Source organism: Phacochoerus africanus, chromosome 5 (assembly GCF_016906955.1).
Source record: "Phacochoerus africanus isolate WHEZ1 chromosome 5, ROS_Pafr_v1, whole genome shotgun sequence".
Taxonomy (NCBI): Eukaryota; Metazoa; Chordata; class Mammalia; order Artiodactyla; family Suidae; genus Phacochoerus; species Phacochoerus africanus.
Window position 1 is genome coordinate 43,710,614 of NC_062548.1, and position 13,298 is coordinate 43,723,911.

Genomic DNA, 13,298 nt, shown 5'->3' on the forward strand with positions numbered 1-13,298 from the left:
TGGGAACCTCCATATACCGCGGGAAGCTGCCCTAGAAAAGGAAAAAAGACCCCCCCCCCCAAAAAAAAAAAAACACAAAACAAACAAAATACATGCAAGTTCCCACTGTGGCACAATGAGATCAGGGGTGTCTCTTAAGTGCCAGGTTGCAGGTTGGATTCCTGGCCCAGCACATTGGGTAAAAGGATCCAGCCTTGCCACAACTGCGGCGTGGATCACAACTGTGGCTCAGATCTGATCCCTGGCCCGAGAACTCCATATACCTCTGAGGCAAAATTTAAAAAAAAAAAAAAAAATAGGGAGTTCCCGTCGTGGCGCAGTGGTTAACGAATCCGACTAGGAACCATGAGGTTGCGGGTTCAGTCCCTGCCCTTGCTCAGTGGGTTAACGATCCGGCGTTGCCGTGAGCTGTGGTGTAGGTTGCAGACGCGGCTCGGATCGCGCATTGCTGTGGCTCTGGCATAGGCCGGTGGCTACAGCTCCGATTCAACCCCTAGCCTGGGAACCTCCATATGCCGCGGGAGCGGCCCAAAGAAATAGCAAAAAAAAAAAAAAAAAAGACAAAAAAAAAATACATGCACCTACGTTCACTGCAGCCCTACTCACAACAGCCAAGATATGGAAACAACCTAAATATCCATCGACAGACGAATGGATTGAGATGACATGGCACAAACATGTGCACAATGAATACTACTCAGCCACAGAAAAAGAAGGAAATGACGCCATTTGTAGCAACATGAAAGCAACTGAAGATTATCATACTAAGTGAAGTTAGGAAGAGAAAGACAAATACCATATGATATCACTTATATGTGGAATCTAAAATATGGCACAAATGAACCTATTTACAAAAGAGAAACAAGCTCAGACATAGAAAAGAGACCCGTGGTTGCCAAGGAGGCGGGCGCAGGGAGTGGGAGGGACGGGGAGGTTGGGGTTAGTCGTTGCAAACTAGTACATTCAGAACGGAGAAGCATCACGGGTCCCGGGGTAGAGCACAGCGAACTCCATCCAGCCTCTCGGGATAGAACATGACGGAAAGTAACACAAGACAGGGACTACGCAAATATGTACGACTGGGTCACTTTCCTGTCCTGAAATCGGCACAACATTGTAAATCGTCTGCCATATAAATAAATAAATAAATAAATAAATAAAAATAAAGCCCCCTATCATGGGTCGGAAGAAAGAAAAAAACCTAATAAACTACATTTTGAAAATGTGGAAAAAAATGTAAGAAAGTGTGTATGGATGCGCATGTGTTTGTACACAAACACATCTTACATATGCTCCACACCCACAGACGTATTGCAAAATTTACTCCCACATCTGTCAAAAACCATGTATTTAACCAACACCTCCTGTTTCAGGGTTCTTTCTAATTTTTCCCTTTTCGCGTTTGTAATTCCCTTTTCCAACAGTGAAAACCACGGCTTCTGCGAACTTTAATGTACTTACAGTAAATCAACACTTTTTTTGGCTTGAGGGCCGCACCCGCGGCATATGGAGGTTCCCAGAGGTTGAATTGGAGCTGTAGCTGGTGGCCTATACCACAGCCACAGCAACGCCAGATCCTTAACCCACTGAGTGAGGCCAGGGATCAAACCTGCATCCTCATGGATACTAGATAGATTTGTTTCCACCGAGCATGAGGGGAACTCCAAATCAACTATACTTTAATAAAAAAAAGTCTTTCTTACTTACGCGACCAATTTGCCTCTATACACCCAATCTCCCATCTCGGCTGCCCTGCCTTTCTCACCCTGCTGTGGCTCTGACTCCCTGGGCTGGGCTGCCCAGGGAGTAAGTATGACCGTTGTATGACAAGAGTATCATCAACCTCAGGGTTTTGTTAAACTCACAGCAAATTATTTTATACCTACTCCTCATTTACACAAGGACCCCTGTTGTGTCTGCTGAATAAAATGAATCTCTACTAGTGACTTGATACCTACTAAGTGCCAGAGATGCTATATGACACACAGTCAGACTGAATGCTTACAAGGACCCTGGTGGACACGGCCACTGCCCCCATTTTACAGATGAGAAAGGTGAGGCACAGAGAGGTTAAGTAACTTGCCTCAGATGACACAGAGGGATTCAACCCAAGCAGTCTGAGTCCCTGCCCCAACAACTACGTGATTTGCAAATGAATGCTTTAGATGAGAGGAGCAGGTGATAACTGATCATGGGTGAGGAGTAGAGGCTGCTGATCATTCTATTTACTATAGCGCTGTCTGGAATTGAAAAAACATGGAAATCATTTCAGTGCCCAACAGTGAGAATCTGGTTAAATAAGATGAGAGAGGAGTTCCTGTCGTGGTGCAGTGGTTAACAAATCCGACTAGGAACCATGAGGTTGTGGGTTTGGTGCCTGCCCTTGCTCGGTGGGTTGACAATCCAGCGTTGCTGTGAGCTGTGGTGTAGGTTGCAGACACGACTCGGATCCCACGTCGCTATAGCTCTGGCGTAGGCCGGTGGCTACAGCTCCGATTGGACACCTAGCCTGGGAACCTCCATATGCCGTGGGAACGGCCCAAAGAAAGCAAAAAAAAAGGCAAAAAAAAAAAAGATGAGAGAGTCAGGGCTCCCACTGTGGCTCAGTGGGTTAAGAAGCCAATGTAATCTCTGTGAGGATACGGGTTTGATCCTTGGCCTTGCTCAGTGGGCTGAGGATCTGGTGTTGCCAAAAGCTGCTACGTAGGTCGGCAGCTGCAGCTCCAATTCATCCCCTAGCCTGAGAACTTCCATATTCCACAGGTGTAGCCATAAAAAAAGATGAAGAGTCCATAAAATAGGATCTTTATTAAAATTACTGAAGAATTTAAAAGATTATTAAATGAATAAAACTGATAAGTTTAAGTAACAGGAGAAAATGTTCTTATTTATATTGAATGGAAAAATAACAGCAAGTAACCTAGTTCTAGGTTAAATTCTAAATTTGTAAATTTAAAATTTAGGAGTTTCCGTCGTGGCAGAGCAGAAACGAATCTGACTAGGAACCATGAGGTTTTGGGTTCGATCCCTGGCCTCGCTCAGTGGGCTAAGGATCCCGCATTGCCGTGAGTTGTGGTGTAGGTCGAAGACGTGGCTCAGATCTGGCGTTGCTGTGGCTGTGGCCGGCAGCAATAGCTCCAATTAGACCCCTAGCCTGGGAACCTCCATATGCCGCGGGTACGGTCCTAAAAAGACAAAAAGAAAAAAAAAAATAAAAATTAAAAATAAATAAATTTAGAATTTAAAATTTTTCTCCTTCCCACTAACATATCTCTTATTTGTTACTAGGAGTAGGTTGTTCTGCCTTGTAGAGCCAGGAACAAATATTTTCAAGTCCTAAGCGCAAAACCATTAAATAAATGCAAAATAATCTTACCAAAATATCTTTTATTGCAATTCTCATCACTTTCTCAATCTCATTTATTTCCAGAGGTCTGGCAATTGCTTCTGTTCTCAGTTCCTATGGGAAACAATGAAAAGAGATTGTATATTTTTTCAGAAGAGGAATTCTCAAAACCAATTCCCAGATCTAGATATGGCTTAAGGACTGGTTCTCGAAAGTTCCACTACAGGAGTTCCCGTCATGGCACAGCAGAAATGACTCCGACTAGTAACCATGAGGTTACAGGTTCAATCCCTGGCCTCACTCAGTGGGTTAAGGATCTGGCATTGCCATGAACTGTGGTGTACATTGTAGACATTGCTCAGAGCCGGCATTGCTGTGGCTGAGGTGGAGGCCGGTGGCTACAGCTCCAATTTGACCCCTGGCCTGGGAACCTCCATATGCCTTGGATGCAGCCCTAAAAAGCAAAAAAAAAAAAAAAAAGTTCCATTACAATGTGGATCTCTGACACAAACACACTTCCTCCAAGTGTCTCCTGCAATCCTTCTGCCAACCTGGCCTCTCCAGAGCAGGAGGCCCTCCTTTCCAGCCAGAGGCCTCCTGTCCCCTGACACCATGGGAAACTGAACTTACCATCCAAAATCTAAAATCTTGTCTCCCAAATGTGCCTCTTTACCTGCATTCCATTCAGGGAACCCCCAAACCAAGTGCAGCACAAAACTGTAACCAATGAGAAGCATCACCTGGGCCCTGCCCGTAGCACTAAAAGGAACCACCAAGGGGGCACAGGGCCTACCCATCAGCACTGGGAACTTCTGAGAGAGAAGTTTTCTGCCCTAAAGAGACGGGAAAAAAAAGAAAAAGAAAACCCTCCCAAAGCCCAAGTCACATTTTGTTCTCGTAGTTTGTGAAGATCCCCTGATGATTCCACTGGGCAGCCAGATTTGGGTCCTGCAGGCGCAGAAAAGCATTTTGTTGGGAAGAAAGCTGAGGCTGAGTTCATAGGGGCAAGCAGCATGGGCACAAGGAGGCGGCAAGCACGGATGTGCCATTCCTGAACTAGATGGCAGAGTGTCAGAAACGGACTGCGGCCCGCCAGAAGCAGGACCAGCAGCGAACAGTGTGCGGATTACTTTTCCACATGGGATCTCATTTAGCCACGTACAGTTTAATAAAATCAGAAGCTCAGGGAAAGAGAATTGGAAGAGAAACCTCGGAAATCTGCTTCGCGAAGGAGGTGACCAAGTCCCTGGACACCACTCACCCTCAGCTCCACCTCCTTGCCCAGCAAGTCGTACAGAGATGCTCCTTTGGAAGTGATTTCAGAAGCAAGCTGCCTGGCGGCTTTCAAATCTGCAATCTGAAAGGAAAATGGCAGAGACAGAAACTTCAGAGACAGGTTTTAGGCCCCGAGAGAACCAGCGTGCTCACATCGCCACCACTTCCGACCGGACGCCCGACTCACTTGACTACTGAGCGTTTTCCACCAGATGCACGGCCTGCAGCAGAGAACCCCTGGAGGCTGGGGCGGGGGGGGCTCTGAAAACCCAAAGTCGGGTCAAGGGTCCTCTGCAACCAGGAGGTGGGGGCTGGCGTGCTTCCTGCTTGGACTGGGTCACAGCAGGGGACGCTGGCAGTGGTGCGGTGACCAGGGAGGGGTACAGTGCGACCGCAGACTCCAGACGCCTGTTTGCCGCCCCCATTCTCTGCCCGAGATGGCGCGTCACAGGGCTGCCGTGAGCTTCTGAGGGGCCCCTGCGAAGGGCGCACAGCAGGACCGGCTCCACAGCCAAGGCGATAGTGGTGGCAATTGAGCACCCACCCTCCGCACAGGCTTCTCTCTCAGGGTCTGCACGTCACACCCTCTCCCTCGAACACACGACTTTTCCAAAGAGCCCTGACAAACACACCGCATCCCCGCGCCCTCTCCGCTCTCCCCGAGACGAGTTCCCAGTCCCTTCATCTCCAAACCACCAGCGAGAGCTCCCTCTTCACTCCCGGCTGATGATCCCGCGCCCACAGCTCCGGTGGCCGCCACCTCCTCACCAGGAACAGGCCGCCTCCTGTGCCCCGAGCTCCCGGCTGGGAGCTGAGGCGCAGGCCTCCACTTGGACGGACGCCGCCAAGTGAACGCGTCCCAAACCCAGCACTTCCTCTTTCCTGCCCAGCCCGCTCCTTCCTGGCCCCTCGATCCCGGTCAACAGCCACTTCCCTGGGCCGGTTCCGCAGTCACCTCGCCCATTCTCGGGGTATAACCACTTAAATTCAACCTGAAAGGCAGTTCCTTGAGGGCGCTAGTGCCATGGGATGAGCAGCCACCTCAACGTGTGCCACAGGCGCCGAACTCGCCCCCACAGAAGGCGCCACGAGACCCGGCTGCTTAGGCCCTTCCCCGTGTGGTCTGCTTGCTTTCAAATCACGCGCAGTCCCGCAAGATGGACCTGCAAGACACGGCCCTGCCCTCTGGCCACTTCCTTCCACTGAGCAGCCTGGCTCCTGGGTGGGCTTCTGCGGCCTGACGAGCCAATCCCAGAGGCCTCCCCCGGCAGCCTCAGCAGGACGCTGCCCCCCAAGCCCAGTGCCCTGAGGGCTCTGAAGCCTCAGAGCTGCAGGCAAGGACCCAGGAGCGCCGCCGGTCATGCTCTGGTGGAGCCCCGCTTTCCCAGGTCCCCTCGGCGCCTCTGCTGAGGCCTCCTCATGGAAGGCGAAGAGGAAACTCGGGGACACTCTTCCCACTGCTTCACTGCCCACTACGTTGCACCCTGCAGCCCTCTCCCCCTTAGGGCACAGGTCTAGAAACTCCGGCTTTGCCCCTTGCTTACATCGGGCGCTTTTGGCCTGGGGCTTCATTTTTCTTTTTCCTCTTATGGCAGCACTGGCGGCACATGGAAGTTCCTCGGCCAGGGGTCAAGCCGCAGCTGCAGCTGCAGCCTACAGCACAGCAACACCGGAACCGAGCCACATCTGTGACCTATATGGCAGCCTGCAGTACTGCTGGATCCTTAACCCACTGAGCAAGGCCAGGGATCCAACCTGCATCCTCATGGAGACAACGCGGGTCCTTAAGCCACTGAGCCATAACAGGAACTCCTTAGCTTGCTGCTTTAATGGAGTCCTGGCAGCTCTCTCCTCCTCCAAGCTCAGGTGAGCACCTGACACCCACTCTGCTCAGAGGCACCGTCACCTGCTGTCTTGCAGGTCCCTCTGCTTCCACTTTCGCTGCCCCTTCAGTCTGATCTCAAACCAGCAGCCAGAGTGACCCTCCCAACATGAAAGTTCAAGTCACGTACCTGTTTGCTCAAAACTCAATGATTTTCCCTGTCAAACTGTTGACAGTGGCTTTCCAGGGACGACAGGGTCTGTCACTGTCCCCCCAGCTCTCCTCACACACACACCCGCCTCTCCGCCTGGCATTTCCATAAACACGCACGGCACCCCTTCCATGGAGGGGCTTGCTCCTTCCCTCCCTCAGACCTCTGCTCACAAGAGCGCCCAAGCCCTGAGGCCACCCTCGCTCCCTCTTCAGACGCCTCCCCGGCCCCTGCCTGCCCCTGGCTCCCGCACTCGCCTGACCCGCCACTCGCCCTGCTTTGGGGTTTACAGTCTGGCTCCCCCAACCGAGCCTCGGCAACAGAGGATCCCTGTCCTGATTGTTCAGGCCTGTGTCCCCAGTGGTGGAACAGGGCCTGGAAGACTTGGCTTTCAACAGACAATCGTATTTAATGTCCTTTCTGTTTTTATCCAAAAGCGACGAGCACAAAACGGACAAAGAGCCCTCAGTCAAGGAGTAAGGAAAGGAGGGGTGCCGGCTGGGACGTTCCATTTCGGAGTCTGGGAAATAAACACCCATCCCCCTCAACAAGCCTCACGAGGTCCTCACCTTGGAGCCTAGGTCAAACTTGAATTTGCTGACATCGCCCTGGCCCAGGCTGGAGCCCTCCAGGCCCTTGGTCGTCATGGCGCTGTACAGCACAGAGGCGATCTTCAGGAGCTCTTTCACCGCGTACCCGTCTGCTTGATAGAGCTTCTTAGTGTTGAGTTTTATATGTGCCTTGGTGGCCTATTTTCAGGTCGGGGACAAAATTTAAGACCCTTTTCAGGTAAAATCGAAACCAAATTCCATGCAGGTCATTAGAAAATACCTCTGCCAACAACTGCAACATAACCAAATCATGTGGAATCAAACTTTCAAGTTGGTCATACGTTGCAAGTGGGTATGTAAACCGATACAACCTTCAGAGAGGACAATTTGGTAAATGACAGCAAAATTTAAAATGCACACAGCTTTTGACCCAGCAGGGTTTTTTTTTTTTTTTTTTTTTTTTGCTTTTTAGGGCCACACCCACAGCATATGGAGGTTCCTGGGCTAGGGGTCCAATCGGAGCTACAGCAGTTGGCCCATGCCACAGCCATAGCAATGCAGGATCCGAGCCACATCTGCCACCTACACCAGAGCTCAGGGCAACACTGAATCCCTGACCCACTGAGCGAGGCCAGGGATCGAACCTTCATCCTCACAGATCCTAGTCGGATTCATTTCCGCTGCACCACAATGGGAACTCCTGACCCAGCAATTTCAATCCTAAGAACTTATGCTAGGGAGCTACAGATACTTACAAACAAAATGATATGTATAGCTTTGTTTAGTTTTTTTTTTTTTAACTTTAAAATTTTTTTTTCCTTTTTTTGCTTTTTAGGACTGCACCTGGGGCACATAGAAGTTCCCAGGCTAGGGGTCAAACTGGAGCTACAGACACCAGCCTAAGGCACAGCCACAGCAACTCGGGATCCAAGACTCGTTTGCAACCTACACAACAGCTCACGGCAACAGTGGATCCTTAACCCACTGAGCAAGGCCAGGGATCGAACCCACATCCTCACGGATCCTGGTCAGGATTGTTAAGCACTGGGCTACAAAGGAACTCCTTTGTTTTGTTGGGGGTTTTTTTTAATGATTTTTATTTTTTCCATCATAGTTGGTTTACAGTGTTCTGTCAATTTTCTACTGTACAGCAAGGTGATCCCGTGTGGATGAAGAAAACAGGGCCTTAAGCCTCACGCGTGAGAGCACGTAGCTGGAGTAAGGAAAGAGGGTGGAGTGTAGAGATCGTGGAAAACTAGGACCTCTTCTTGGAATGCCAACAAGGTTGTGCTAGGGAAGAACTGCAGACAGTTAAGGTCTATGAGCCCTGTGAGCGGAAGAGCAGGCCTGCTCTAAGGTTAACGCATGCCTTCCTGAGATAAGATCTGACGCCTGTTAGAACAGACCTTGCCTGGCTCCTGGGTTTAAATCATTGTTTCCTCTAGGCTGGCAAGCCTCATCATTAGCCGCTTCAAGAATTTTGCTCCCCATGCTTCTGCTCGTATCCCTCGTTTACATTCTCAATAAAAGGCAAACCCTGAGTCTGCTCGGGGCTCTTGGTTGCCACAGCACTGGCTGTCGCTGTGTCTTCGTCGAGGTGATCTCCAGGCATAGCCTAGATTCTGATTGTCGCACATGACGACAATCCAGTCACACATACATATGTACATTCTTTTGCTTGTTTTGTTTTTTAAATGGCCACATCCATGGCATCTGGGCCAAGGACCTACCACGTAGCTGTAGCTATGCTGGATCCTTTAACCTACTGTGTGGACTGGGGAATCGAACCCATGCCTCTGCAGCGACCTGAGCCACTGAGGTCAGATACTTAACCTAGTGTACCACAGCAGGAACTCCTATAGATTTTTATTTTTTTATTTTTTTTATTTTTTTGTCTTTTCTTGGGCCACTCCCACGACATATGGAGGTTCCCAGGCTAGGGGTCCAATCGGAGCCATAGCCACCAGCCTACACCAAAACCACAGCAACACAGGATCGGAGCCACGTCTGCAACTTACACCACAGCTCACGGCAAAGCCGGATCGTTAACCCACTGAGCAAGGGCAGGGATCAAACCCTCAACCTCATGGTTCCTAGTCGGATTCGTTAACCACTGCGCCACGACGGGAACTCCAGTTTTTTTATTTTTAATTCACTTTACTGAAATACAGTTGATTTACAATGTTGTATTAATTTCTGCGGTAATTCAGCAAAGGAATTCAGTTATACGTATATATTCTTTTTCATGTTCTTTTCCATTATTACAAGATACTGAATATAGTTCCCTGTGCTATGGAGTAGGACCCTGTCCATCCATCCTATACATACTAGCTGCACCAGCTAACCTGACTCCCAATCCTTCCCTTCCCCATCCTCCTCCCCCTTGGCAAACAAAAGTCTATATACAGGTTATTTGTTATAGGCTTGTTCCTAAGAACAAAAGCTACAGACAACCTAAATGCCTAAATGCCTACCACATACATCAGTTACGGTATAAACATGCGAGCAGTACTACTCAGGTGTAAGAATGAAGAACTTCCATCTGCATTTGAAAACATCTCCAAAATGTACTGTTTCACGAGGAGTCTAAACTCTGATGTACAGCATGCCACCACTTGTGTACGAGGAATGAAAAAGGTATACGCTCTATTTGCTTAAATATGCCTAAAGAACTCTGAAAGGTATTACAAATAGTGATGACTCAGAATGAAACCGGGACAATGGCAGATTTAGAAAGTGATTTATTCTCTATCATTTTAAGTACTCATGAGGATGTGGGTTCTGTCCCTGACCTTGCTCAGTGGCTGAAGGATCCTGTGCTGCTGGGGGTGCAGGCTGGCAGCAGCTTCAATTGGGCCCCTAGCCTGGGAACTTCCATATGCCACATATTAGTCCTGCCCCCTCCAACCCTGAAAAAAATTTTTTTGTTCAATCCCTGGCCTGAGAACTTCCACATGCCGTGGTTGTGGCCAGGAAAAAAAAAAAAAAAAGAAAAGAAAAAAAAATGAGCCATAAAATATATTACCTATTCAAAAATAATAATAATTTTTTTTTTTTGCTTTTTAGGGCCACACCTGTGGCATATGGAGATTCCCAGCCTAGGGGTCCAATCAGAGCTGTAACTGCCAGCCTATGCCACAGCCACTTCAGATTCGAGCCACGTCTGCAACCTACACCACAGCTCACGGCAACACCGGATCCTTAACCTACTGAGCGAGGCCAGGGATTGAACCTGTGTTCTCATGGATGCTAGTCAGATTCGTTCACCACTGAGTCACAAAGGGGAACTCCTAAAATTCTTTTTTTGTTTTGTTTTTGTCTTTGTGTCCTTTTTAGGGCCGCACCCGAGACAGATGGAGGTTCCCAGGCTAGGGGTCTAATTGGAACTGTTGCTGCCAGCCTATACCACAGCCACAGCAAAGCCAGATCCAAGCCACATCTGCGACCTACACCACAGCTCATGGCAATGCCGGATCCTTAACCCACTGAGCGAGGCCAGGGATCGAACCCGAAACCTCATGGTTCCTAGTCAGATTCGTTTCCGCTGTGCCACCACGGGAACTCCCTAAAATTCTTAAATAATGAATTAAAAAAACAAACAAATCAGAGTTTCCGTGTGTCTCAGCAGGCTAAGGATCCTACACTGTCACAGCAGTGGCCTGGTCCACTGCTGCGGTACAGGTTTAAGCCCTTGCCCAAACGCTTCCACATGCCATGCACACAGCCAAAAAAAACCCCCAGAAAACTCGTGGTGAAATGGCTTCACAGAAATCTGATAACAGAGTGTGTTTAGAAACTTGAAAGCAACCCTAACTGGGCCTCATCTCGTCCTAAGCTATTTGATTTTACAATTTCATCAATTAACTGTGAACGAACCATGAACTGGGCAACGGCCTTAATGAAGAAAACACGGTCTTGTTCAGTGTCAACATCAGAAGGGATGTCAGTCTGAGGTTCGTACCTGTTGTAGAGAAAGAGAGGAGATACCAATGAAGGAGAAAATCCACAAGAGAGAAAGCAAGGCAGCTCAGAGAGGGTGGATCTGCAACAGGAAGCTCTGAGGCCCCAGCTAAGGTAGTGAGAGTAAGCGAGCCTTCAAAAGCAACGAAAACACCGAACTTCCAGGCGAACAAATCCTCACCTAAAAAGAGAGGTGACAGATTTCAAAAGCCAAATTTGGAGCTCAGCTTACAAAATTAAATCTATCTCAGATTTCAAAGTTTAATTAAAACAATCAGAACTAAGAGTTCCTGCCGTGGCTCAGTGGAAACAATTCTGACTCGCATCCATGAGGACGCAGGTTCGATCCCTGGCCTCACTCAGTGGGCTAAGGATCTGGTGCTGCCATATGAGCTGTGGTGTAGGTCGCAGACATGGTTCAGATCCCAAGTTGCTGTGGCTGTGGCATAGGCCATCAGCTACAGCTCCGATTCAACCCCTAGCCTGGGAACCTCCATATGCTGCGGGTGGGGCCCTAAAAAGACAAAAAAAATTAGAACTATTAATCTGGCCAACAGCCCCTGTCCGGCAGAGCTGCGGAGTTTCTTGCCTTGAGTTATGGATGACACACCAGGGGTCAGGAGACAGCAGCCCTTGGCCTCTTTCTGTACAGCCTGCAAACTAAGAAGGGTTTTTTACATTTTTTAAGGTTTAAAAAAGTTAAAATGCAAGAAATAATACGACAAAGATCTAATGTAGCCTACGACACCTGAAATATTTACCATCTCCTTAACAAAAAAGCTTGCCAACCCTCAATCATATTAGATTTCTCACACAAGATGAAATCTGTATTATTTCTAACCCATGTATTCATCAAAATGCGCAAGGAGGTCCTGAAGGTGGGGGGATGAAAGGGAGCTCAGACTACCACCCTAGTGTCTGCTTCCTACTGAGGAACAGTCTCCTTTTACCGCTGGCTGGTATAAGCCCCTCTCCCAGAGCCTTCTTTAAACTCGACTGACTGGTAACAGGTTACAACTGTCTGTCCAACTATACAGAATTTTTCCTTTTGCTTCACAAAAGCACCGTTTCTAGGTGGCTAATGACTAACATTTAGTGTTCCTTCCTTTTTTTTTTTTAAATGGCCACACCTCAGCAATGTGGAATTTCCCCAGGCCAGAGACCAAACCAGAGCTGCAGCTGCAAACTACACAGCCGCTGCAGCAACAGCAGATCCTTTAACCCACTGCTCTGGGCCGGGATGGAACTAACGATGCCACGATATCGGCCAGATCATTAACCCCCTGCACCACAGTGCAAACTCTTCTTTAATTTATATATTTTTTGTCTTTTTAGAGTCACACCTGCGGCATATGGAGGTTCCCAGGCTAGGGGTCCAATCGGAGCTGCAGCTACCGGCCTACGCCACAGCCACAGCCACGCCAGATCCAAGCCACGTCTGTGACCTATACCACAGCTCTTGGCAACGCTGGATCCTTAACTCACTGAGCAAGGCCAGGGATTGAACCTGTATCATCATGAATGCTAGTCAGATTCGTTTCTGCTGAGCCATGATGGGAACCCGTCTTTTTTTTTTTTCTCCTTAATTTAATTCCATTGGAGTAGAGTTGACCTACAATGTTGTATTAGTTTCACATCTACAGTAAAATGAATCAGTTATACATATAAATATATTCATTCTTTTTTGCCATGTAGGTTATAAACTACTGAGTAGATTTTCCTGTGCTATACAGTAGGTTCTCTTTAATCACCTATTTCATAGTATTTATTTTTCAAGCTCAATAAAATGCAATTCTAACCTTTTCACAAGCCAGAGAAGCACTTCAGATACAAGTCCAAAATTTGGTGTGCGGAAATTTTCCATAGAAATATGTCGAGGGTATCCCAAGGCTCTCATCATCTCCGTAAAATCTGTCCAAGGTAAAATACAATTCAGTCAGTTTCTTGTCAAATGGCAACTACTTATTAAGACACCTTCTTTGCCTTCTCTTGTTATTCCCAACCTACTGCCGCTTTTATGGACTATTTATCAACTCTCTAAAAGGGAAAGAAAAAAGGAGATAAGAGTTAACACTGACCTAATCTGCTTCCTGAAAAATATTTACGTTCAGTGGGAGAAGTGGAAACTGTAAA

The 13,298-nt window shown here is 48.2% G+C and overlaps 1 protein-coding gene across 4 annotated transcripts in view; it reads right to left on the bottom strand.

The window, feature by feature from the left end:
• The window catches only part of CLUAP1 (clusterin associated protein 1), a 35,723-nt gene that overhangs the window by 20,090 nt on the left and 2,335 nt on the right, over window positions 1–13,298 (bottom strand). For 3 of the 4 annotated variants that reach the window (XM_047780698.1, XM_047780699.1, XM_047780700.1), the window contains exons 2-6: window positions 12,965–13,076; window positions 11,082–11,166; window positions 7,224–7,403; window positions 4,608–4,703; window positions 3,377–3,460 (exon numbers count right to left, since the gene is read on the bottom strand). In XM_047780698.1, coding sequence (XP_047636654.1) covers window positions 3,377–3,460; window positions 4,608–4,703; window positions 7,224–7,403; window positions 11,082–11,166; window positions 12,965–13,076 — 557 coding nt within the window. The remainder of the gene's footprint in view (window positions 1–3,376; window positions 3,461–4,607; window positions 4,704–7,223; window positions 7,404–11,081; window positions 11,167–12,964; window positions 13,077–13,298) is intronic. The other variant, XM_047780701.1, reaches the window with a different exon arrangement.